Source organism: Balaenoptera ricei, chromosome 6 (assembly GCF_028023285.1).
Source record: "Balaenoptera ricei isolate mBalRic1 chromosome 6, mBalRic1.hap2, whole genome shotgun sequence".
NCBI classification, from domain to species: domain Eukaryota; kingdom Metazoa; phylum Chordata; class Mammalia; order Artiodactyla; family Balaenopteridae; genus Balaenoptera; species Balaenoptera ricei.
Window position 1 is genome coordinate 38,442,507 of NC_082644.1, and position 22,796 is coordinate 38,465,302.

The 22,796-nt window shown below is 34.8% G+C and overlaps 1 protein-coding gene across 5 annotated transcripts in view; it reads right to left on the reverse strand.

Moving 5' to 3' along the window:
- Positions 1-22,796, reverse strand: part of NAA35 (N-alpha-acetyltransferase 35, NatC auxiliary subunit) — a 95,105-nt gene that overhangs the window by 11,257 nt on the left and 61,052 nt on the right. For all 5 annotated transcript variants that reach the window (XM_059924503.1, XM_059924502.1, XM_059924504.1 and 2 more), the window contains exons 12-17: positions 22,214-22,392; positions 16,440-16,499; positions 13,049-13,155; positions 3,873-3,939; positions 2,039-2,137; positions 1,254-1,432 (exon numbers count right to left, since the gene is read on the reverse strand). In XM_059924503.1, the coding sequence (XP_059780486.1) occupies positions 1,254-1,432; positions 2,039-2,137; positions 3,873-3,939; positions 13,049-13,155; positions 16,440-16,499; positions 22,214-22,392 (691 nt within the window). The remainder of the gene's footprint in view (positions 1-1,253; positions 1,433-2,038; positions 2,138-3,872; positions 3,940-13,048; positions 13,156-16,439; positions 16,500-22,213; positions 22,393-22,796) is intronic.

Here is a 22,796-nt window from a genome sequence, read left to right on the forward strand (position 1 = left end):
TTTCTTTTGTTAACAAGAGAAGAAATGAATCTGCTCAAGTATTCAGGTAAATTTCTAATGGAGTATTTATCGGAATATCGTTTTCCAATCCATCGTGCAAAAAAACATATAAAAATTGTATCTTGAGAAATCAAGAGCACAAAAGCTTCCAATTAGCTGTCTCAAACCACAACATTTGAGCATGTTCCCCTATAAAATGCCTCGTTTGAACAGGGGTGTCTAGTATGAATAATAAAAAAAAATCCCAAGTAGCTATAACAACACCTGCTGGTAAGAGTTGTTACCTGTTTTTCATAACCAAGAATTACCTGTTAAGAGCCCTAGCAGCCATGACCACAAAACCATGTTAACAGCGTAGAAAATAATTACTTTCCTGCCTCCACAGCAGTGACTCCAGGGAATATACAATATCTTAAATACCAAGTTAAATAATTTAAATATGAATTAAAAAGATGAACTAAGATCTAATTAGTTATATTAGATATATCTTAGATATATTAAGATCTAATATATTAAACTTAGCTGTTTGTGATGGGCAATAATAGGTCATTACTATTTTTAAATTACCACAACTAAATTACCATACTTTACTAGACTAAGAAAAAGATGCAAGATAACTGAATTCATTAGCTCTCAATTTTCTTATTTTATTTGTGACAGCTTTTTCACACCTAAAATATTCTCAAGCATCCTCTTACTAGGTTTATCTCATCTCCAACTGAAAGCAAAGAACTACTCTGCTGAAGATCATCTCTTATCAACTCCTTCAAAGCTCCTGAGACAAATCCTCAGGGCCATAGTTTGCAAGTTATACTCCCAATGATAATCTTAGCCATAATTTCTCCTCAGAAGAAAGATGTGGTTCAAATTTTGAAACTTATTTCAGTTAAGTACATTCCACAGCTAGTACACAGCATCACTGAAGTCAGTGCAAAATGTATGTTAATTTTTCTCTTTGGAAACAGACAAAAGCTCGTCAATTAATCCATTTACTTTGAAGCCACTTTTATTAGCGAATTTTAAATAAATATTACAATGGCTAGAAAAAATATATTTGTACATTGTTATGACACTTAAGATGTTTAAGATGATCTAGCTCTAATTTTCAATAGATATCTTTCAGTTGTCCCACAACTAAATTTCAAATACAGTAAATAAAAACGTACCTTAAAGTTACACTCTACTTTACAGATACTCTCTCAGATGTTACGTATCCCACCCACCACCAATTTTAACTCCAATCATTCTCTTACCAATATATGTAATAGTACTCGTGCATGCTGTAGAGTTCCAATTCAAAGCCACTTAGAAGATACTGTATCATAATTCGAAGGTTATGGTAAAGGACCCAGGTACCTAAACAAGCCAAATGTTGCCTTTGGGGCTCCTGTTTCAACAGCATAGTGTGAAGGGCTGCATCAACCTTCTCTGCCTATCACAACAAAACGTCATAACATTAACTTTCTTTTTAAGGTAATGAGAGAATTACAAAAAAAAAAACCAGCTAAAAATAGCACATGAGCAGAAAATGTAAATCTCATCACCTCAAGAATTCATACTTTCAAATGTACCTTTGGTTAGGTCTACATTCAAACTTCTCATTTCTCAAAGGATCACATTTATCTAAACATTTCCTAAATTAAAAAGATATCCATTTTATAGTACAAAAGTAAAAATAACTGACTTCATATCTTTAGTTATATTATTAATATGGTTCTCACAAATTTACTTGAAGATTAATACATTTTTATTATAATGTAAACTTGCTCTAATTATAACTACAGCTCTACACATATTTTACAATTCATCCCAATTATCAAAAAAAATAAGATGTTTCAAGGTTTGGATTATTGTTTTGTTTTGTTCTGTAAACCCTTTCTTTGGTATACGTAACTGTTACATTTTAAGTCAAAAGGAAATTCACCATATTGAAAAATTAAATAGCCAAATTATTGTTCCAAAGAATTGTTTTTGAAAATCTGGTCAAGGTATATGAATTGCTTAATTTTGGAAGGAAGGGCAACTTGTTGGCTCTTACCTCATCCTGCAAGGTGGCAAATTCCTCAAGAATATGACCGAGCTTATCTCTCTGTCGAGCCCTGTTATGTCCATGGATCTGAATAAGACTACAGAATGGCTGCAATACACATACAATTTGTTAACCGTCAATATGAAATACGCTTATACTAAAGAAAATTAACATTCAAAAGTTAACAAGTTTTCGGGCTTCCCTGGTGGCGCAGTGGTTGAGAATCTGCCTGCTAATGCAGGGGACACGGGTTCGAGCCCTGGTCTGGGAAGATCCCACATGCCGCGGGGCAACTAGGCCCGTGAGCCACAACTGCTGAGCCTGCGCGTCTGGAGCCTGTGCTCCGCAACAAGAGAGGCCGCGATAGTGAGAAGCCCGCGCACCGCGATGAAGGGTGGCCCCCGCTTGCCACAACTAGAGGAAGCCCTCGCACAGAAACGAAGACCCAACACAGCCAAAAAAATAAATAAATAATAATTAAAGGTGCTAATAATTTAAAAAAAAAAAAAAGTTAACAAGTTTTCAAAATCTTGTTTAAGGGAAAAAAATGTATATAAGAATCATGCTATGCATACTTTTTACATAGGTGTTTCTTTTTAAGAAACTCAATACTGGAATTTATCAATAGCTAGAGGAGTGGCTGTTTATGAAACTTGTTTTCGTATGGCAAAAATATCTTCCTTCAATCTTTAGATATTTTCCCACAAATTAAAGAGGACAGTTTCTTTTTTGCTTATGGCAAGCCAAAAGCCAGTGTTTAAGGCTGCCACTTCTCTGCTGCTTTAAATATACCAGAATGCCTAATAATTAGATAAGGGCTAATACCTACAAACCCTGACTAAGGTTCTTTATTCCTATTCTTACCTACACAGTATTCTCATATAAAATATTGTAACATTTCATGAATCAGACAATAGGAACAGAAGTTTGTTCTGATTTAAGAAGTATGCATTTTAAGATTCTTTAAGGATAATAATGTTTTACATTTGCATACTTTGATATCTCATTTAATTGATAAGTAGTCGATAAGAGGTATAGGGGCAGTATTAACATTTCACTTTTTAAAGATTGAGAAGTTAACAGAAAAGTAAAGTGATCTGCCTAATAACAATAAAATGTTAGTAATAAAAATAAAATCTGGTCTTTTATTGGTTTTCCTTTCATCAAACCATGCTGCCTTTGTATCTATACAGATAGATAGATCTATCTATCTATCTATCTATCTATATATATATATATATACACACACACACACACATATAAATATTTAGTAACTGTAATTAGGCAAGAAAGAGCTATCTATAAAGAGCTTATAATTAAATAAGAATGATTTATAATTAATTTAATCACCTACAAGGTTTTTATTTTTCCAAATTATTTGAGATTTGAAAAAAGTTCATGCTCTCATCTAAAAGTGATAATTTTAATTTTACTATAATCCTGTTCTCATTAAGGCAGTACAAAGATAAGTGCCTGGGGATGTTACCCATATTCTTTGTTTATAAGGTCAAAAATAAATAAAGTTTTTGTGTCCATTTAAAAAAAAAAAAGTGAACTCCTTTCTTCCCAGATGGGGGTCATAGCTTATTCTGTTTCTGTGGTCCCCAAGGGTTACAGTGAAAGGGCATCAAAAGGTGCCTCAGTATCTAACAACCTTCCAGGAAGACTACAGGTTATGAAGCTATCCACTCAAGTGTAAGAAGAGACAGAAATTTCCTACGAATTTCAGGGAAGATGAATAAGAAATGTCAGATGAAAAAACAGCACAAGTTAATGCTACTGAAAATACTGCACACCACGATTTTTAAGTGTCCACTATAATGATCCAAATTGTAGTTCTTACCCGAACACAGTGAGTAACAAAGGAATCAATACAGTCCTTAGCCTGGTGATTATTATATAGGCAGCACCTGTAAGATAATATAATATTTTTGTCATTAAAATTAAACTATTTGGCTTACATAAAGAAGTGGTGATTATTGTAGGTGCTACCAACACATAGGGAAAAGTGGAAAAATGAGAAAATGGAACCAAATACATTACTAAGTTGAAGACTGCTAACATTACAGTCTGGGAGGATCTGCTACCTGCCTGGCCCTGGAGGAAATACAGGGCTGAATAGTTGGAAAGATTTTTTTTTTTCTCTCCCTGAGGTGGGACTGACAGTAGCCTTTGCACCTAAGGAGATGGGAAAAAGTAAACACTTTTCCTGGCGCACTGAAAGGAGCTGACAACTTGCTACTCCTAAGTGTTTGCCATAACTCAGCAATCTGACCAGAACCTCAAAGATAAACAGAGTCATGGTCATGCAACAGATAATGACAGAGCATGCAGCAGCCAGGGGAAAGAAAAGGCAGGACACCTGGAACAGGTGGCAGCAAAACAGAAGTGGAAGGCCACTTACTTTGGGCTGGAAGGCCCAAAGTAAGAAAATTACTTAAGATGACAAAAATAAAGCCCTTAAAAAAAAGACTTTCTGGATCTGAAAATTAGGATTTTCAAATTAAAAAATTTAGTAGGTGAAAGATGCTCATAGTAGCCTTGAAGTTCTAGGGAATAAAATAACTTTCTTACAACACAGCAAAAATAATGTCATGAGGAATACAGGGGGAAAAAATCTACAAGATAGAGTATATAAGGAGCTCTTTAAAAAGAAAAAGAAAAAGAAAAAGAAACAGATGAAGGTGAGGCAATAATTAAATAAATAATAAAATAGGAAAAATGATCTGATTTGAAGACTTGAGGCTTTAATGACTGATTTCCAGATAGGAATAGTTGAAAATCACACATGAACATTCTGGTAAAACTCCTGAACTCCTAAAATAAAGAGAAACTCTACAATCCTCCAGAAGAAAGTGTCAAGTCACTCACAAAGGAAAAAAACATTGTAACATCTGTAACATTGGAATTTTTAAAACAGCAGGATAACATCTATAGGCTACCATGCAATGAACTTTCCTATATACACAGTCGATTCTTGGTATTTGTGATAGTTATGGTCTATAAACTTGCTGTGGACACTGAACAGAGAATACTGAAACACTGCTGCTAGGGTAAAATACAGGGTTAGGTTCCTGCCAGCCTCTGGTCCCAACATTTTAATCAACTGATCAATGTATAACCTTGGTTTACGTGTATTTCTTTTTAAAGACACTATACGTAATGTACATTGTTAATTGATTAGCAATGAACTCACGCCTAAGCAAACCTTATCTAACACACATATAATCTCTCTGTAAGGCACACCACAGCCTTCTTGTGCCAGGAACACTAGAAAGCCCATCACTACACTTGGAGGCCATTAAACTACAAAATCACCAACAAAAAGCACAAAAACAGGGGTATCTAATAGAGTTTACAGTATAAGGCACAAGAAGACAGAGTTGCCTTGTTTGACCTCAGCGTTGGGCGACTTGAATATTTTGCCACTCTGCATGTGTCCATGAATACAGCAGGAGCAGAGTGAATATTGATTTGAGGGTTAACAAATACATTTTAGCAAGTAGGCAAATTAACAAATACAGAATCTGCAAGTAATGAGGATCAAACTGTAGTTAAATCTAAATGGATAATGATAAGTGTGACAATGTGGAATCTAAGTGTTAAAGATTGTTAAATAGAAAAGACAAAATGCAAATTAAGAGGATGTAGACACTATTTCATATACGTCATATTGTCAAAAACTGAAAAGTCTGATAATGCCTAGACTATGGGGAAATTGGAATCCTTATACACTGTTGGCTGGCATACAAATTGGTTCAATTATTTTGGAAAGCAATTTGGCAAAACTAGTAAAGCTGAAGATGCACATGCCTATGATTGGCAATTAATTATATTTTTAAGTATATAGTCTCTGTGCAAAAGGAGACATAATTCAAAGATGTTCACTACAGCACTGATTTCAACAGTGATAAATTAGAAACAAGGTAAATATCCAATTGTAGAGAAAAGCAAAATAAACTGCAGTACAGTTAAAGGACAGATTTTAATGAATAAAATAAATTTGCTGGATAAACTTGGTCAATTTCAAAATGCTAATGTTGAAGGAAAAAATCATGTGGCAAAAGGATATATATATATAGTGTGACAAAATTTATGCAAAGTTTAAAAACAAAATAAACTGATATTATTTATGGACACATATATTTGGGTAAAGTGTACAAGCATTCATAAAAGTGAAACACATAAACTGTAACGTAGTGGTTACCTCTAGGAACAAAGTAAGAGAAAAGGATGGGGTGAGGGAGGAGGATTTGAAATTATAGTCAGCAGTTCTAAAAATGTGCCCTAGGTTCACCTGGTGGTGATGGTAGGGGCGGCCCTTGAGGGGGTGGCTTTTGGGGAGAACACAAGGTCAAAACTATTTTCATAATAACATTAAGATGTTATTTGCCTTTTGCACTCATTCTCTCACAAGTGTACAGTTTGCTTTTCCAGAGGCTACGTGGTGTGTAATATTTCAACAGACTGAAAGTAGAAGCAGGTTAAAATAATCCAGCTTTCTTCTACTAAGACAGACATGAAAGAGATTTGCAAAAAGGTAAAACAATTCCACTTTTCTTACTAATTTTTCTTAAAAAGTTATTTTCCATAAAAATGTTATTTATGTTAATATGCAATTTATGAATGTTATATATGTATATTAACATGTAATAGATTTACTGTTTTTCAAAAAGAATAAATATTTTTAAAGTATTGTTTTAATTTCTAAAATAGTAGGTATCAATAAACAGGACCCATATAAACAAAAGCTATTTGGGTCCTTAATATCTTTTAAGAATGAATTCATTAAAATTAGCCCACTCCTTGATACTTAAGCTCAGCCCTACTCTTGAGACCTTTCAGTTATTACTTACTGTCAGGAAGCTTCATTCCCTGATTTTGCATAGCTTACTCTCTGTTTATTTACATGTATCACCACTTCCAAGAGGCCTCCCATCTAAGAGAACCATCTTATCTTACCTTATCTTTCTATACAGTACTTATGACCTGACATTATATATTTGTCTACTGTTTAGTCTCTCCCACTGCAAGGCAAGCTCCTTGTCAGCAGGAGTGTCCTTTTCTCCAGAACCCAGAAAGGTGTCCGGCAATAGTAGATACTAATTTATTATATTTATTAAATAAGGGAATTAATAAAATTTATTAATTCATATTAATATATTTAGTATTTATAAAATTTTATCAATTTCCTTACCAGTAATGGAATTTATAAAAGCAAAATAAAAACTCTGCTTAAAATGGATGGTGGTACAGGTGTCTGTCAGTTCATACAACTGAATATACGATATATTTAATCACAGAAATTTAAAAATAATTTTTAATGATCTCTATTTGCAGATTACACGGTATTATGTATTGAAAACCCTAAAGAGTCCACCAAAACTGTTAGAACTAATAAATGAATTCAGTAAAGTTGTAGGATACAAACTCAATATAAAAAACTCTGTCACACTGAACTATCAGAAAGAGAAATTAAGAAAACAATCCCATTTACAATAGCATCAAACAGAATAAAATACCTAGGAATAAATTTAACCAAAGAGGTGAAAGATCAGTACTCTGAAAATTTTAAGACATTAATGAAAGACACTGAAGAAGATACAAATAAATGGAAAGATATTCCAGACACACGGATTGGAAGAATTAATATTGTTAAAATGTCCATACAACTTAAAGTGATCTACAGATTCAATGTAATCCATATCAAAATTCAAACAGCATTTTTCACATTTTGATGTGACAAAAGATTAAGAAAAAAAGTAAATCTGCAATGCCTATCACAGATAAAGGATTAACCTCTCATAATATAAAAAGAGTTACTACAAATTTTCTGAAAAAAGTAAACCACTTAATAAAAGTCAATGGGCACCGACGAATGGATAAAGAAGTTGTGGTACATATATACAATGGAATATTACTCAGCCATAAAAAGGAACGAAATTGAGTCATTTGTTGAGACGTGGATGGCTCTAAAGACTGTCATACAGAGTGAGGAAGTCAGAAAGAGAAAAACAAATATCGTATACTAACGCATGTATGTGGAACCTAGAAAAATGGTACAGATGAACCAGTTTGCAGGGCAGAAGTTGAGACATAGATGTAGAGAACAAACGTGTGGACACCAAGGTGGGGAAACCGCGGTGGGGTAGGGATGGTGGTGTGCTGAATTGGGCAATTGGAATTGACATGTATACACTGATGTGTATGAAATTGATGACTAATAAGAACCTGCAGTATAAAAAAACAAACAAAAAAACACAACTAATACTAAACTTTCTTTGGGTTATTTGTATGGAAATATGTTAATATAAATGTTTCAGACATTACATGAAATTTCTAAAAATCTTATATGTTCTGGTATAATGTTGTAAGTCATAATTCTAATTATTACTTTAAAATGTATATCTCAGAAATGACTAAATTTCCTTGTCAACTGCATTATTATGAACTTTCATCAAATCTTTAACCGTGGTCATTTTTAAGTCTTGTCATTTACAGACAGTTCTGGGTGTACTCTGATGCTTTTGCAAAAATGTTCCTATAAAAGGGTTTCATCTTCAAGGAATTCATGGAAAAGACTCTGACAAGTACAAGTTTCTGGTAACTGACTATACTGCTGAACTGAATGAATAAGCATTTTCAGAACTCTAATGGAAAACTGATGAATTCATAGAAGTGCTAACAAAAGATCAAGATGAAAAAAAAAAAATTAATTACATGGGACTGAGTGAACTGATGAGGATGATTATAATTTTTGTGACTTTCTATTTGAATAATAAAAAAAAAATCCAACAAGGACTCAGAGGCAAAAAATATACAAATCAATTTTCACTGCAAAGTAAAGGAGCTGTTACAGTGGAGGATTACTGGACTGAATGTCAATATTATGACATAGTATGAGTGTGTTTCGTGTTTGGTAATTGCAATCATTGTTGCTTTTGTTGTGGTCATCCATTTACAATGCTTGGTGTCGGTTTATTTATCTCTTGTAAAAATAAAATAGTGTGTGTGTGGAAAAAAAAAAAAATCCTACAGGAGTAGGAGAGGGGAAAGTCAGGGGAAAGGGATACAAGTTGGGTCTTGAAACACTTGAAGTAGTAGTTTATCAAGCAAAGGGAAGAGGTCTTCCATTTTCAGTTTCTTATTTCAAAAACAAGAATACTTTAAAACTGGAAAACTTTTTTTGTAAACAAACGAGAAAAAGACTATGCTCATTAGGTCTTCTATTTAAAATGTTCTATAGTACTATACTATTCCCTCAAAAAAAAAAAAAGTCAATGGGCAAAGGATATAAACAAGCAATTTATAGAAAAACCATTCTAAATGTCCAATAAATATCATATTAAGTGCTAAAATTAAACTAACAATGAGATATCACTTCTCACTCAACATACTGGAAAAAATTAAAGGATGATGACCCCTACTGCTGGTCAGGATGCAGGGAAAGTGTACTCTCTTATACTGTTGAAATCTTTCAGAATACAATCTGCTAATATATATTAAAATTAAAACTACACATGTCCTCCCACCCAGTAACCCCACCCTATAAAATACATTCATATTACGAAACATTTGGCAGCCATTAAAAAGAATTAACTAGGTACTTTGAGACATAAAGTCATCATGTATTTTTGAATGGAAAAAAGATAAAGAAATTTTAAAATAAAAATTTTTAATTTAAAAAAGCAATCCAAAAAAATAATTTAAAAGCTCATGATAAAAACAGTTTAATGGGATCCCAAATATATATAAAGTCATAGATGTGTGTGTCTTTATACACAAAGATATCCACGGTGATGGTCATCGAAATATAGTTATCTCAGAGGTAAGATTTTGGCTGATTTTTACTGTTTTCCACATATTTTTCTACCATGTTTAAATTTTCAAGTGTGACCATGTATTATTTATATAATCAGCTTCTGTTTCTTGTTTTAAATCAACTTACTTTCCCCCTGCCTTCCTTCCCCTATTAAATCAGCTTCCTGTTAAATTTTACTACTGAAATGTTTTTCAAATCTGTCTCCTCTTTTATATTCCGAGTTTAATCCTTCCTCATCTCTCACCTGTACAACGGAATTAGCCTAGCTAAACATTTTGCCTCCATTATTACTACCAATTTGCCTCCAATTAAAAAATACATATTTTACTATGCCAATTCCCTCCTAAAAACTCAATCAGTTCTTCACTGACCATAAAATAAAGACCAAACTTTACCAAACCATTCAAAACTTTCTGGACTCTAACTCCAAACTATCCTAACCGTTCAACTTTTATTTCTTTGTTTATTCATTCATTCAACAAAGTGTGCTTACTGTGTGACAGACACTGTTCCAGCACCTACTACACAACAGTGAACAAACAGCCAAAACTATCAGCCCTGACCTTGTGGAATTTATATAGTTCTACATATATGGGGGTTCGGGGGGGGTGGAAATAAACATAAACATAATGAAGAATTATACAGGCTCTTATAGAAGTAAACATAATGAACAAGCAAATTATATAGTGCAATATGATTTATAATAAGTATGTATTTTGTCATTCAGATATATATTTCTCAGATATATTTGGGTCTTCATCACAGTTCCTGGCTCACAGCTACCGAAACTCTTGGAATTTCCTAAGGGTTGAGAGTGATAAAGGTGTCTTTCCTTATGTTAATGAGGTGATTGGAGTGCACCTAAGAATGGGGACTGGTTACCAGAACCTTGTGATTAGAGGGTTGGAACTTTTGGTCCCACCCCCTGATTTCTGGAAGGGGAGAGGGGCTTGAGGTTCAATCAATGACCACTCGCCAATGATTTAGTAATCATGCCTATCTAATGAAACCTCCACAAAAACCAGAAAAGAAAAGCTTTTTGGCCCTTTTCCAAGAGCCTCCACATTGGGGAACATGCTTCCATGTGCCACCATTCAGACTCTATGCATCTCTTCATCTGGCTGTTGATTTGTATCCTTTAATATCTCTTTATAATAAATTGGTAATCTAGTGAGCAAATGGCTTTTCCTGAGCTCTGTGAGTCATTTTAGCAAATTAACTGTACCAGAGGAGGGGTTGGTCAGAACCTCTAATTTGTAGCCAGTTGGTCAGTCAGAAGCACAGGTAACAACCTGGGAAGTAGAGGGTGGTCTTATGGGACCAAGCCCTTTACCTATGGAATCTGATTCTATCTCCAGGTAGACAATGGTCAGAATTGAGTTGAATTCTTGGGCACCCTGCTGGCATCTGAGAATTGCTTATTGTAGGGAAGTCTACATACACATACACACACACACACACACAAACATGCACGCACACTGGGCTTGGGTCTGGGAACCCCTCTACATATAGTATGTAAGAAGATAATTGTTATGAGAGAGAGAAATGGAGTGCTGGGCAGGTTGGGAGAATGGGGAAGGTTTATACTTTTTAAATTGACTGATCAGGGCAGCCCTCACTGAGGTGACACTGAATAGACTTAAGGCAGTGAGAAAGTCAACCTGCGGAGTTTTGAGGAAAATACCCTCTACCCCAGATCGTATGTGAAGGCTGTAGGATGAGAGAGGGACAGTATGTTACAAGAATAGCAAGGAGGCCAGTGTGGCTGAAGCAAAGAAGGTGAGGGGACAATGGTAAGAGATGAGGTCAGAGAGGCACCAAGACAGGGGTCTAACCCAGAGCACATGGGGCCTCATGGGTTCAACAATAAGGACTTTGGCCTTTACTGTCAATGAAACTGGAAATGTAACCAACACTGAGGATGCCTCCCTGGGGCAGTCCTTAACTGACAGATGTGTAAATTCTCAAGCTCCCTTGTCCCTGACCGGACAACTGTGAGGTATAATCCACACAAGTCTCCAGGGCTCCCTGACAGGACCAAACCAAAGTTACCAACTGTGAAGCACACCTTCAAGTGGCTTTCTTCCTTTTTATGTCCCACCTGCCTGAAACCCTGCAAGTTTTCCTGGAATTACTTTCTAAATTACGTTTACATGAATCTTTGTGTCAGGGTCAGCTTCTGGAGAACCAACCTAACACAGGAAGCTAAAAGAGTTTTATGTGAAATGTGGCATGATTTATTCAACAAATTGAATGCTGAACCACTAACTTTTCTTAAAATATATAATTTCATACACCACGTCTTCACACATCCTGGTTTCTTTCCTAAGAAATAACATCTCCTTTCTTCCTTCCCTGAGGCAAATGCCAATAAAGTTGGCACTGTTTTCCAAAATGCCAACTCAAACGACCCTTTCCAGCATTTTATGGCAGCATGTTTTTGGGGAGGTGACTCTACCAGAATATAATTTAAGGATCGATTATCTGCATTTTCTATTTCTATCTAGATCAGATTATTGAGAAGAAATCTTATCTTTTCATAATTATTTCCCCAAAGTGCCTACTTAGCACAGTGCTTTGCACACAGTAAGGGTGAATATAACTTGCTGAATTTCTGATCACTCCTTGTAAGCTTTTCTTCTCATACTGGACCCAATATCAACTTCACAAAAACCTCAATTTAAATCTAAATAATTGGGACTTCCCTGGTGGCACAGTGGTTAAGAATCCGCCTGCCAGTGCAGGGGACACGGGTTCAAGCCCTGGTCCGGGAAGATCCCACATGCAGCGGAGCAGCTAAGCCCGTGTACCACAACTACTACTAAGCTTGTGCTCTAGAGCCTGCGAGCCACAACTACTAAAGCCCGCGTGCCTAGAGCCCTTGCTCTGCAACAGGAGAAGCCACTGCAATGAGAAGCCCGCGCACCACAACAAAGAGTAGCCCCCACTCACCACAACTAGAGAAAGCCTGCACGCAGCAACGAAGACCCAATGCAGCCAAAAATAAATATATTTAAATAAATTTTTTTAAAAATCTAAATAATATGTGGCAGAAATCAATTAATTTTAACATGATTGAGTTATTTTTTCATGTGGAGACTTGATTCCAACAGTTTTTACGTCTTTGCTATAAAGGAGCACAGAGAACTTGGGCTTTTAAGAAACACACATGCTATACAATGTCTTATGATACTTACTTTGGGGAGAGCACCGGAGGACTGACAAAAGACCGAAGTGCATCTTTCACCATGTCTTGCATGAGATGGGTTCCAAAGACCTTTTTGTTATCCACCAGGAAAGTGGTCTTAAAACAAATGTTATATATATTAGTAATGCTGTCACAATCTTGACATATTGTACATGTAGTTGTCATTACTGTGACATGAACATACTTCTTATAAATGCCACAGAATACAAAAGAGATTAAAATGTAAAAAGTTGGTGGAAAATTTTTTTTTCCACGATGCCTCCACAATGGGTACTACTTATTAATCCCTATTTAAGGTGTATTCTGATGCAGGAGAACAAAAAATGTGCAGAAAAAAATCTCTCAGGTCAAGAGTAGTAATATTGAACTAGTGAAAATGAACTGATGGGTCTGAATATGTCAAATGAGCTAATATACAAGAAAGAGTTTCATAAATTATGAAATATTTAATGGTTATAAATATCAAGTCAGTCGATAACCTTATCTCTAATAAACACCTTGGAATACATACAAACTTTCTGAAATTGGAAAAAATATAGTTAAAATAATACATTATTAAATTGAAATACACTACTATTTAATAATAATTTACATTTAATTTTCTTCCCTTAACAATCTCAATGTATCTGAATATTTACTATACTATACCTTAACTTGATTTCCTAACACACTTGAGTTGTTTCCAGTTTTTGGTGATCATGAACCAAACAGCTTTAAACACTGGCATGCATACAGGTTTCTAGGAGAATGTCAGATTCCACTTCTCTTGTGTAAATAAGCAAGAGTAAAGTTTGTATATTTGTTTTTATAACAATCTGCCATCATTTTCCAAAGTGGCTATATAGCACTTCATATTCCTATCAGTAATGCATCCTCTCCAGTGCTTGATATTTTCAGTTTTGTTCTTTTTTCTTGTTTTATTTTAGATATTCTGATAGGTGGATAGTGGTATTTCATTGTGGTTTTAATTTGCATTTCCCTGTTTTCTTACTGTTACGTTTACAGAATTCTTTTTAATGTTCTCGATACAAGTCCCTTGTCAGACATGATTTGCAAATATTTTCTCCTACTCTGTAGAGTCTCTTTTCATTTTCTTAACAGTGTCTTTCACAGAATTAAAGTTTCAAATTTATCAACATGCCATTTTTTTAAAATGGACTGTGCTTTTGATGTCATACCTAAGAATTCTCTACCTTTCCCAAAGTCACAAAAATTTTCTCCTATCCTTTCTTCTAACAGTTTTATGGTTTCACATATAGTACTACATAATAAAGGACTAATTAAGGAACAGAACTTCTCTGGACTTTCCCCTTGGTTCCGCTGATCACATGTCCATCATTTTGCCAACAGCACACCTGTCTCATAGTCAGGTAGTATTGAGTTCCCCAACTTTATTCTTTTTTTTCAAATTTGTTTTGGCTGTACTAGTTCCTATGCCTTTCCATATAAATTTTAGAAGCAGCTTGTTGACATCTACAAAAATTTCTGCTATGATTTTGGGATTGCTCTGAATCTGTAGATCAGTTTTGGGGAGAACTGACATCTTAAAAAAATATCAATTCTTCTAATCCGCAAACAAGATGTATCTCTCCATTTATTTAAGTCTGCTTTGATGTCTTTCATCAGTACTTTGTAGTTTTTCAGTATACAGGTTCTCCAAACAGGTGTTAGAGATTTATACCTACATATTCCATTCTTGATGTTATTGTAAATAGTACTGCTTTAAATTTTTTGATTTGCATCGTTCATTGCAAGTATATAGAAATACAATTGCTTTTTGTAAATTGGTCTCATATCCTGTGAGACTGTTAAACTCATCCATCAGGTCTAGGAACTTCTTTGCAGATTCCTTGGTACTCTACATAGATAATCATGTTGTCTGTAAAGAAACATTATTTCTCAGTTTCTCAACTGTATGCCTTTTATTTCTTTTCCTGCCTTTTTCCACTGGCTAAGATTTCCAGTACTATGTTGAGTGAAAGTGGAGTGATGAGAGTGGACATCCTTGCTTTCCTCCCAGTAGGAGGAAAGAATTTAATCTTTCGTCATTAAGTATGATGTTAGCTATAGGTGTTTGGCACATGCCCTTTATCAGATTAAGGAAGTTACCTTCTATTCCTAGTTTTGCTGAGAGTTTTTATCATGAATGGACGTTGGTTTTGTCAAATGGTTTTCCTGAATCTATTGAGACTTTAGATTATATGGTAAATTACACTTTAAACACTGAACCAACCTTGCATTCCTGGGATAAAACCCACTTGGTCATGATGTATTCTTTTTTTATATATTGCTGGATTTGATCTGATAATACTTTAAGATTTTTATGTCTATGTTCATAAGGAATATAGGTCTATAGTTTTCTAAGCTTGAAATGTCTTTGTTTGGTTTTGGTACTGAGGTAATGCAGGCCTCATATGATGAGTGCCCTTGCCTCTTCCATTTTCTGAAAGAGACTGTGTATAGAATTGGCCTGGAGTTTTGTTGGAAGGCTTTTAACTATGAACACAATTTCTTTGATAGATACAGGATTATTCAAATTTTCTATTTCTTTTTGAGTGAGTTTTGGTAGTGTCCCTCACGGAATTGTTCCATCTCATTTAAGTTTTTGCATTTATGGACATACAGTTGTTTAGAATATTCCCATATTATCATTTTAATTTGTTTAGGGTCTGTAGCAATTCCTGATATTATTCATTTGTATCTTCTTTTTTTCTTGTTCCATCTAGTTAGAGGTTCATCAATTTTAGAACCCGCTTTTGGCTGCAATGATTTTCTCTATTGTTTGCCTCTTTCCTATTTTACTCATTTTTGCTTTTATCTTTGTTATTTCCTTCTGCTTGCTTCTAGTTTGATTTGCTCTTCTTTTTCTATTTTTTTAAAATAGAAGCTTAAATTATAATTTCAGACCTTTCTTCCTTTTTTTCATATGAACATTTAATACTATAAATTTCTCTCTAAACACTGCTTTAATTGTATCCCACAAATTCTGATATTTTCATTTTCATTCAGTTCAACATATTTTCTGATTACCCTCAATACTTCCTCTTTGACCCATGGGTTCTTTAGAAATGTGTTAATTTCCAAATATCTGGAGAATTCTCCAGATACTTCTGTTATTGATTCCTAATTTAATTCCAAATTAGAGAGCATACTTTGTATGATTTCAATTTTTTTTAATTATTAAGGTTTATTTTATGGCCCAGAATATGATCTTGATGAATGTCTAACACTGTAAGTCAATACTTCTATTACAAAAATATACCACTAACTGTGGAATATCCTTTAAAAGTATCTACCTTTTGTTCCATCAATCAATAAAACAATGTCAATACACAGTATTTGATGTTTAAAGACATATTTTGATACTAAGTGGAACTTACTTGTAATAGAGATCTTGAAAGAACACAAGGTGATTGTTCACTAAATTCACAGAAAAAATCCTAATAGATACACAGAAAAAAAGTGTCATTAATAGATTAAATAAAAGCTGAAAATGTTTGTATACAGAGTATAATTTTTACCAGACCTTCTGGGAATGATACACTACCAAAGTTAAAATAAGAAAGATAGCTAAAGATCATTTCTATAAGAATTGTCTAATTGTATGAACGGAAAAATGGATAATTTTAGAGCCTAAAATTTTTTTTTAACAAACTTACCAGTAACAGTATTATGTGGATACTGATATTAAATTTGTACATCATGAAAATAACAGTATCAATAATAATTTACTAACTAATGACAGAGATTTACTTCCTACTTCACAGAAATAAATACCAAGTAACCAGGCTAACTGAATTCACATTCTCTTTTTTTTTTTTTTACATTCTCTTTTTTCGTAATTAATTTTTACACCTTGCGCACACTCCTCAAAGTGAATATTCTCCACCAGAGAGAGATTCTACTATTCCACATTACAAAGAAAATTAAAACAATTTATCCCACAGAAAATGCCTCAACTTCAGCCTCTAAACCTCTAGTTGTATCCACATCTGTACACAGATCCTTTCCTTGCCTACTTTAACAACAGATGTATTAAAGACTCCATTCCTTCTGGCTTTTTCACAAACATTACACACTGTCAATTATCCATACTTTGCTCTCCTAGATATTAAAATTCTTCCTCTCTACCAGATCGTTCCCATTTTCATTTAAAGTCAAGTTTCTCTTATCTTTAAAAAGAAAAGAAGATCATCACATGATGTCACATTTTCCTCTCAACTGCTGCCTTCTTCTCAGCCAAACTTTCTGAAGAAGTTGGCTGCACCCACTGTCTCTACTCACTCAACTCAATTCTCACCCATCTTCAACACATGTAACCTGGCTCTTTGCTCTAGTCATCACTTGTCCCCCATTACTAAATCCAATGGACACTGATTTGGGACCTTATTCATCTCTTTCACTTGACCTCTCAGCAGCGTGACTTCCTTCTTGAAAAACCTTTTAAATGACTTTTCATGTTTCTCCCTCTGGCTACTTCTCAGCTTATTCTGCAGGTTCAAAGTTTAGTTCCAGAAAACCTTCTTTTCTTAACCTATATATTTTATCCTCGTAAATTCTGAAGCATAAACACTCATGCTTCGATTACTATCTATACTGTAATAATTATAAAATTTTAACTCTAAGCACAGACTTCTAAACTCTATCCATATAGCCAATACTATCCAATATCTCTACTTAAATATATTAAAGGTACCTCAAACTTTACTTCACTAAGACCCTCAAAGGTCCTTTGAGAATATCCCCCTTTGAGTGAACAGCACCAAACGTGCATCTAGACTTACAAGGCAGAAGCCTAGAGACCTTCCTCAGAGCTCTCTCATGCCCCATGTTTAATTCATCACCAGTATTCTATCAATTTTAGCTCACACATAGCTCTAACACTGACAACCTCACCATCTCCCTGCCATCCTTTTAGTCCAAGTTACCATCTTCGCCTTCCTTGGACTGCAGTACTGGTTTCCTAATTTATCACACTGTGTTTACTCTGGTCCCTTCCAATCCTTTCTCTACAATGCAGCCACATTTTTGCACATTCTTGATCCTATTATGTCACTGTGCCCCCCACACACTGATCTTTCTTGATAAAACTAATGGTTTTCCTTTGCTCTGTGATAAAGATCGAAATCCTTAATGTGGCTTAAATGGCCTTGTCTGGTCTGCCTACCTCACTAGCCTCACCAAATCCCCCATCCCCATCACTCAATGCTACATTCTGCTACTTTTCTTTTAGTTTCTCAAATGTATCATGTTCTTTCCCATCACATGGAGGAGCATTCAGCTTCCTGCACCTGGAACTGTCCCCCTACTGTCCCAAATGATGTTTACCTAACTGTTAGATCTTAGCTTTACCTTCACTTCTTTAAGAAAGACTTCTCTGATCATTTAGGTCAGTTCCTTCATTATATGCTATATGTTCTAGTTCCTTTGCTTCATACTCCCTACACTGGTTTGTAATTCTATAATCATTTTTATGATTATTTGATCGATTTCTATCTCATACTACACTGTAAGCTCCATGACAAGATGGATGATATGCTTTTGCTCATCACTGTATACCAGCCATAGCACAGCACCTAGCACAAAACAAGCATGTTGGCTGAATTGATGAATGTACATATACTGTACTCGCTATCAGAGTTCGTCTGTACTCAATTTCTTATTGCTAGTATACACCCCTAACAGGATACAGTCTATAAAGTCCATTATTTACCTCATTTAAACTAGGTATATCTTCTTAATTAATCCACAGCTGTCAAAAGTATCATCTTATGGGTTCCTAAACTATGAGTTTCCCTTTACTAGTGTCACTACCTTCCCCCTTACCATTGGTTTTTGCCCTATATGCAAAATACCAGAAACTTTGAAAATGCAGAAAAATGCAAAAAACAAAACTATCATATAGCATTCCACTATCTATAAATAGTCATAATTAATATTTTAGTATTTGTTATTCTAATCTTTTGAGAAAGAATTTGGTTGAATTTGGCTTTGTCTCTGAATATCTTTTCTGTGTGCAACAACATATATAAAAAATATTTTAAAACTTTCAACAGGGACTTCCCTGGTGGCGCAGTGGTTAAGAATCCGCCTGCCAATGCAGGGGACATGGGTTCAAGCCCTGGTCCGGGAAAATCCCACATGCAACTAAGCCCGTACGCCACAACTACTGAGCCTGAGCTCTAGAGCCTATGAGCCACAACTACTGAGCCCGCGCGCCACAACTACTGAAGCCTGCGCGCCTAGAGCCTGTGCTCCACACAACAAGAGAAGCCACAGCAATGAGAAGCCTATGCACCACAACAAAGAGTAGCCCCTGCTCGCCACAACTAGAGAAAGCCCGGGTACAGCAATGAAGACCCATAAATAAATAAATAAATTTATATTAAAAGAAAAATTAAACATAACTTGACATTCACAAACATTTCCCAATGTCAATACTTCCCATGTCAATAGTTTTCTATAACATATTTTTTAATGGCTGTGTGACATATATTGTAAACATACCACAGAATGGATATTGTCACCATTCAGTATTTAAACTGTTACAAGTTTTTGAACATTACAAAGGATGATGCAACAAACACCTTTTTTCTTATTCTAAATGTCTAGAAGGAGAGTTTCTGGGCCAAGTATACACATTTTTAAGACTTTTGAGAGAGAGAGCCACTGGAGTATAAGAGAATGACTACTTCCCTTTACCAACATTAAATATTATTATACTTTTCAATCTAGCTGTTATAAATTGCACTTCTTTAATTACTAGTAAGGTTAAGCATCTTTCATGTTTATTTCTTTTTAAATATGTATGCTCGTGTCCTGTCCCAATTTTTCATTGGGATGTTTATTTTTATCTTACTGATATGTAGAAGCACTCTCTAGAACCTGGCACTTTATCCTAATAATAACAGGTTTCCTATGCAGATCCACCAGACTATTTGGTCCCTTATCTTCCATAAAACTTTAATCTTTTTCTCTACTCGTGGTCCCTGCTGCACTCCCCCCACTACCACTCTGTCTCAAGTCTGTCAGAGATCCAAATTCTTCCATTACTATGCCTTCTCCACGTCCAGTGACAGCAGTCCAGGCCTGGCTCCTCCAGCTCCCCTCTATTATGATGTGTCATTATGCATTCACCCCATCCCTGACAAGGCAATCCATAATCTTTTGCCAGAATATCAAGTTCCAACTGTTACATTATACTTTCTTATTCCAATTCACATTGATCTTCTCCTTTTCTGAAATCCTACAATTAATCTAGTGAACACAAATATATATTCATATATCAATTAAGGATTAGAAAAGTAGATGCAGCAGAACAATAAAATCTCTATTCTAGTTCTCTTATGACACTAACTAACCATCTAATTTGGTTATAAAGCCTTGAAAACCTTAGTTTGTTTAGCTGTACAATAAACTGCAAAATGAACTGGCTTGTGCGTATAATCTTTTTTACTTTTAAGATTCTATGATTCTTATGACAGAATAAGGAAAAACTACTAAAAAGAAAGGAAACACAAAAGGAGGTAATAAAGGCATAATCAGTGAAAGTTTCACTAAGGAACAAAGACTTAAGCTGGGCTTTAATGGTAAAGAATTAGTGGAGGGCTTCCCTGGTGGCTCGGTGTTAAGAATCCGCCTGCCAATGCAGGGGACATGGGTTCGAGCCCTGGTCCAGGAAGATCCCACATGCCGCAGAGCAACTAAGCCCGTGCACCACAACCACTGAGCCTGCACTCTAGAGCCCGCAAGCCACAACTACTGAAGCCCACATGCCACAACTACTGAAGCCCGTGCACCTAGAGCCCGTGCTCCACAACAAGAGAAGCCACAGCAATGAGAAGCCCGCGCACTGCAATGAAGAGTATACCCTGCTCACCACAACTAGAGAAAGCCCACATGCAGCAACAAAGACCCAACACAGCCAAAAATAAATGAATAAAAAAGAAATAAATGTAAAAAAGAAAAGAAAAAAATTTTTTTAAAAAAGGAAAATAAAGTTACTATAAGAAAGAGCATAACAGAAGCACAAATCTTTATTGACCATTTATCAATTATACCCCAGAGGCTGCTGCTAAATTCTAGGAATATAAACTAGATAATCTGTCATCTGAAGGAACACAGGTACAGAAGCAACCTGAAACCAAACGGGAGGACTTCACAGAGGAAATGACATGGGGCTAGAAATTATGTACCTCAACACTGAGGGGGAGCAAAAGTCAAATGCGTATATATGTATAGTCATACAAAATAAATTAGTGTACTTATGTCTAAATAACACTATTATTTTGCCTGTTTTCTACCTTCTTAATTGAAGTATATGTCATTATAGCCTTACCAATTAATAAAACTCCATCTCTGAATGTTTTAACATTCCCCAAATAAACCTTGTGTTTCTATATTTTAACCCATAAAAAAGATTAATCCAAAATATGCTAGCTTAAAAATGTACATACTCTTTTACCCAATAACTTCACTGTTTAGCAATTTATCTTAAGGGGTAAGGAGGCACATGATATAAAGATTTACCTACAAAGATGTTCATCTTAGTATTGTTTATAAGTGTAAAACACTGAAAATGACCTCAATGTAATTCAACGTGAATGGACTAAAAAAATCTGTGGTATATACTTACAATGCAATACCATGTAGCCATTAAAATAATGTAGAAATATGTATATTTGTTGACACGAAAAGATGTTCGTGGTATAGAGATTAGTGATGAAAAAGCAAGTTACCAAATACCATGATCCAATTTTTGTATGAAAAAATATTTACACATATGCACATATATATGTACGTGTATATGTATACATGCGTGCATAAACACAAACATTTATTTATATAAAAGGTTCTGAACAGAGAATTGACGATTCAAAGCCCCATTCTTAAAACTTGGGTGAATTATCTAACTCCTCCACACTTTAGGTTCTTAATCTCTATAATGGATAGTATAAAATCCTTATGAGGATTAAATACAAAAAGTATACACACACACACACACACACACACACACACATGACTTAATTCTCCAGATATCACAGATAACAGGTGAGCGGCATTATTTATCCTTGGGACAGTCAGTCTCTAAAAAGTAATAAACTATTCTGTTGTTAAATCAAAGTTACATTCCAGAATAGAGATTTGTACTTACCAGGATACAATGTAAATTTGTTAAATTGACCACCTCACAGACTGTTTTTATTCTATCTATTAATCTTGCAAAATAGTTGACCATTTCTTCCCTCTTTATTATTTTTGCGTATCGAGGGAAGGTGGGTGGAAGTAGTCTCTGGTTAACAAGAGGCTCAAAACCCATCATAATGGGATGATCTAAAAAGAAAAAAAGTAACATTTTCAACATTTCTCTGAATTTTAAACCTCAAATACTACTAAATATAAAAAGAAAAAGGCCAGTTTCAAAAGCATCTCTGAATTCTAATCACAATATTCTCTAAATGGATCTCATAATTTACAATTAATGTATCTATACACACACATTTTTAAAATGAGATAAGCAGATTTAATAACCTAATATTGTACTTCCTCCCTACATGGTGGTGGTAGTGGTGACAGAGAGAGGTTTCTACCTCAAAATTAACTCCAAGCCAAGAATGGGATAAAACAGAGTTAACATATTCTCTCAGAATAAATAAACAAAAGGGCAATGCTGTATTAACCATGAGATTGTGAAGAAACGTTTCAAACGGGAGCACAAACATGGGCGTGTCTTCCCT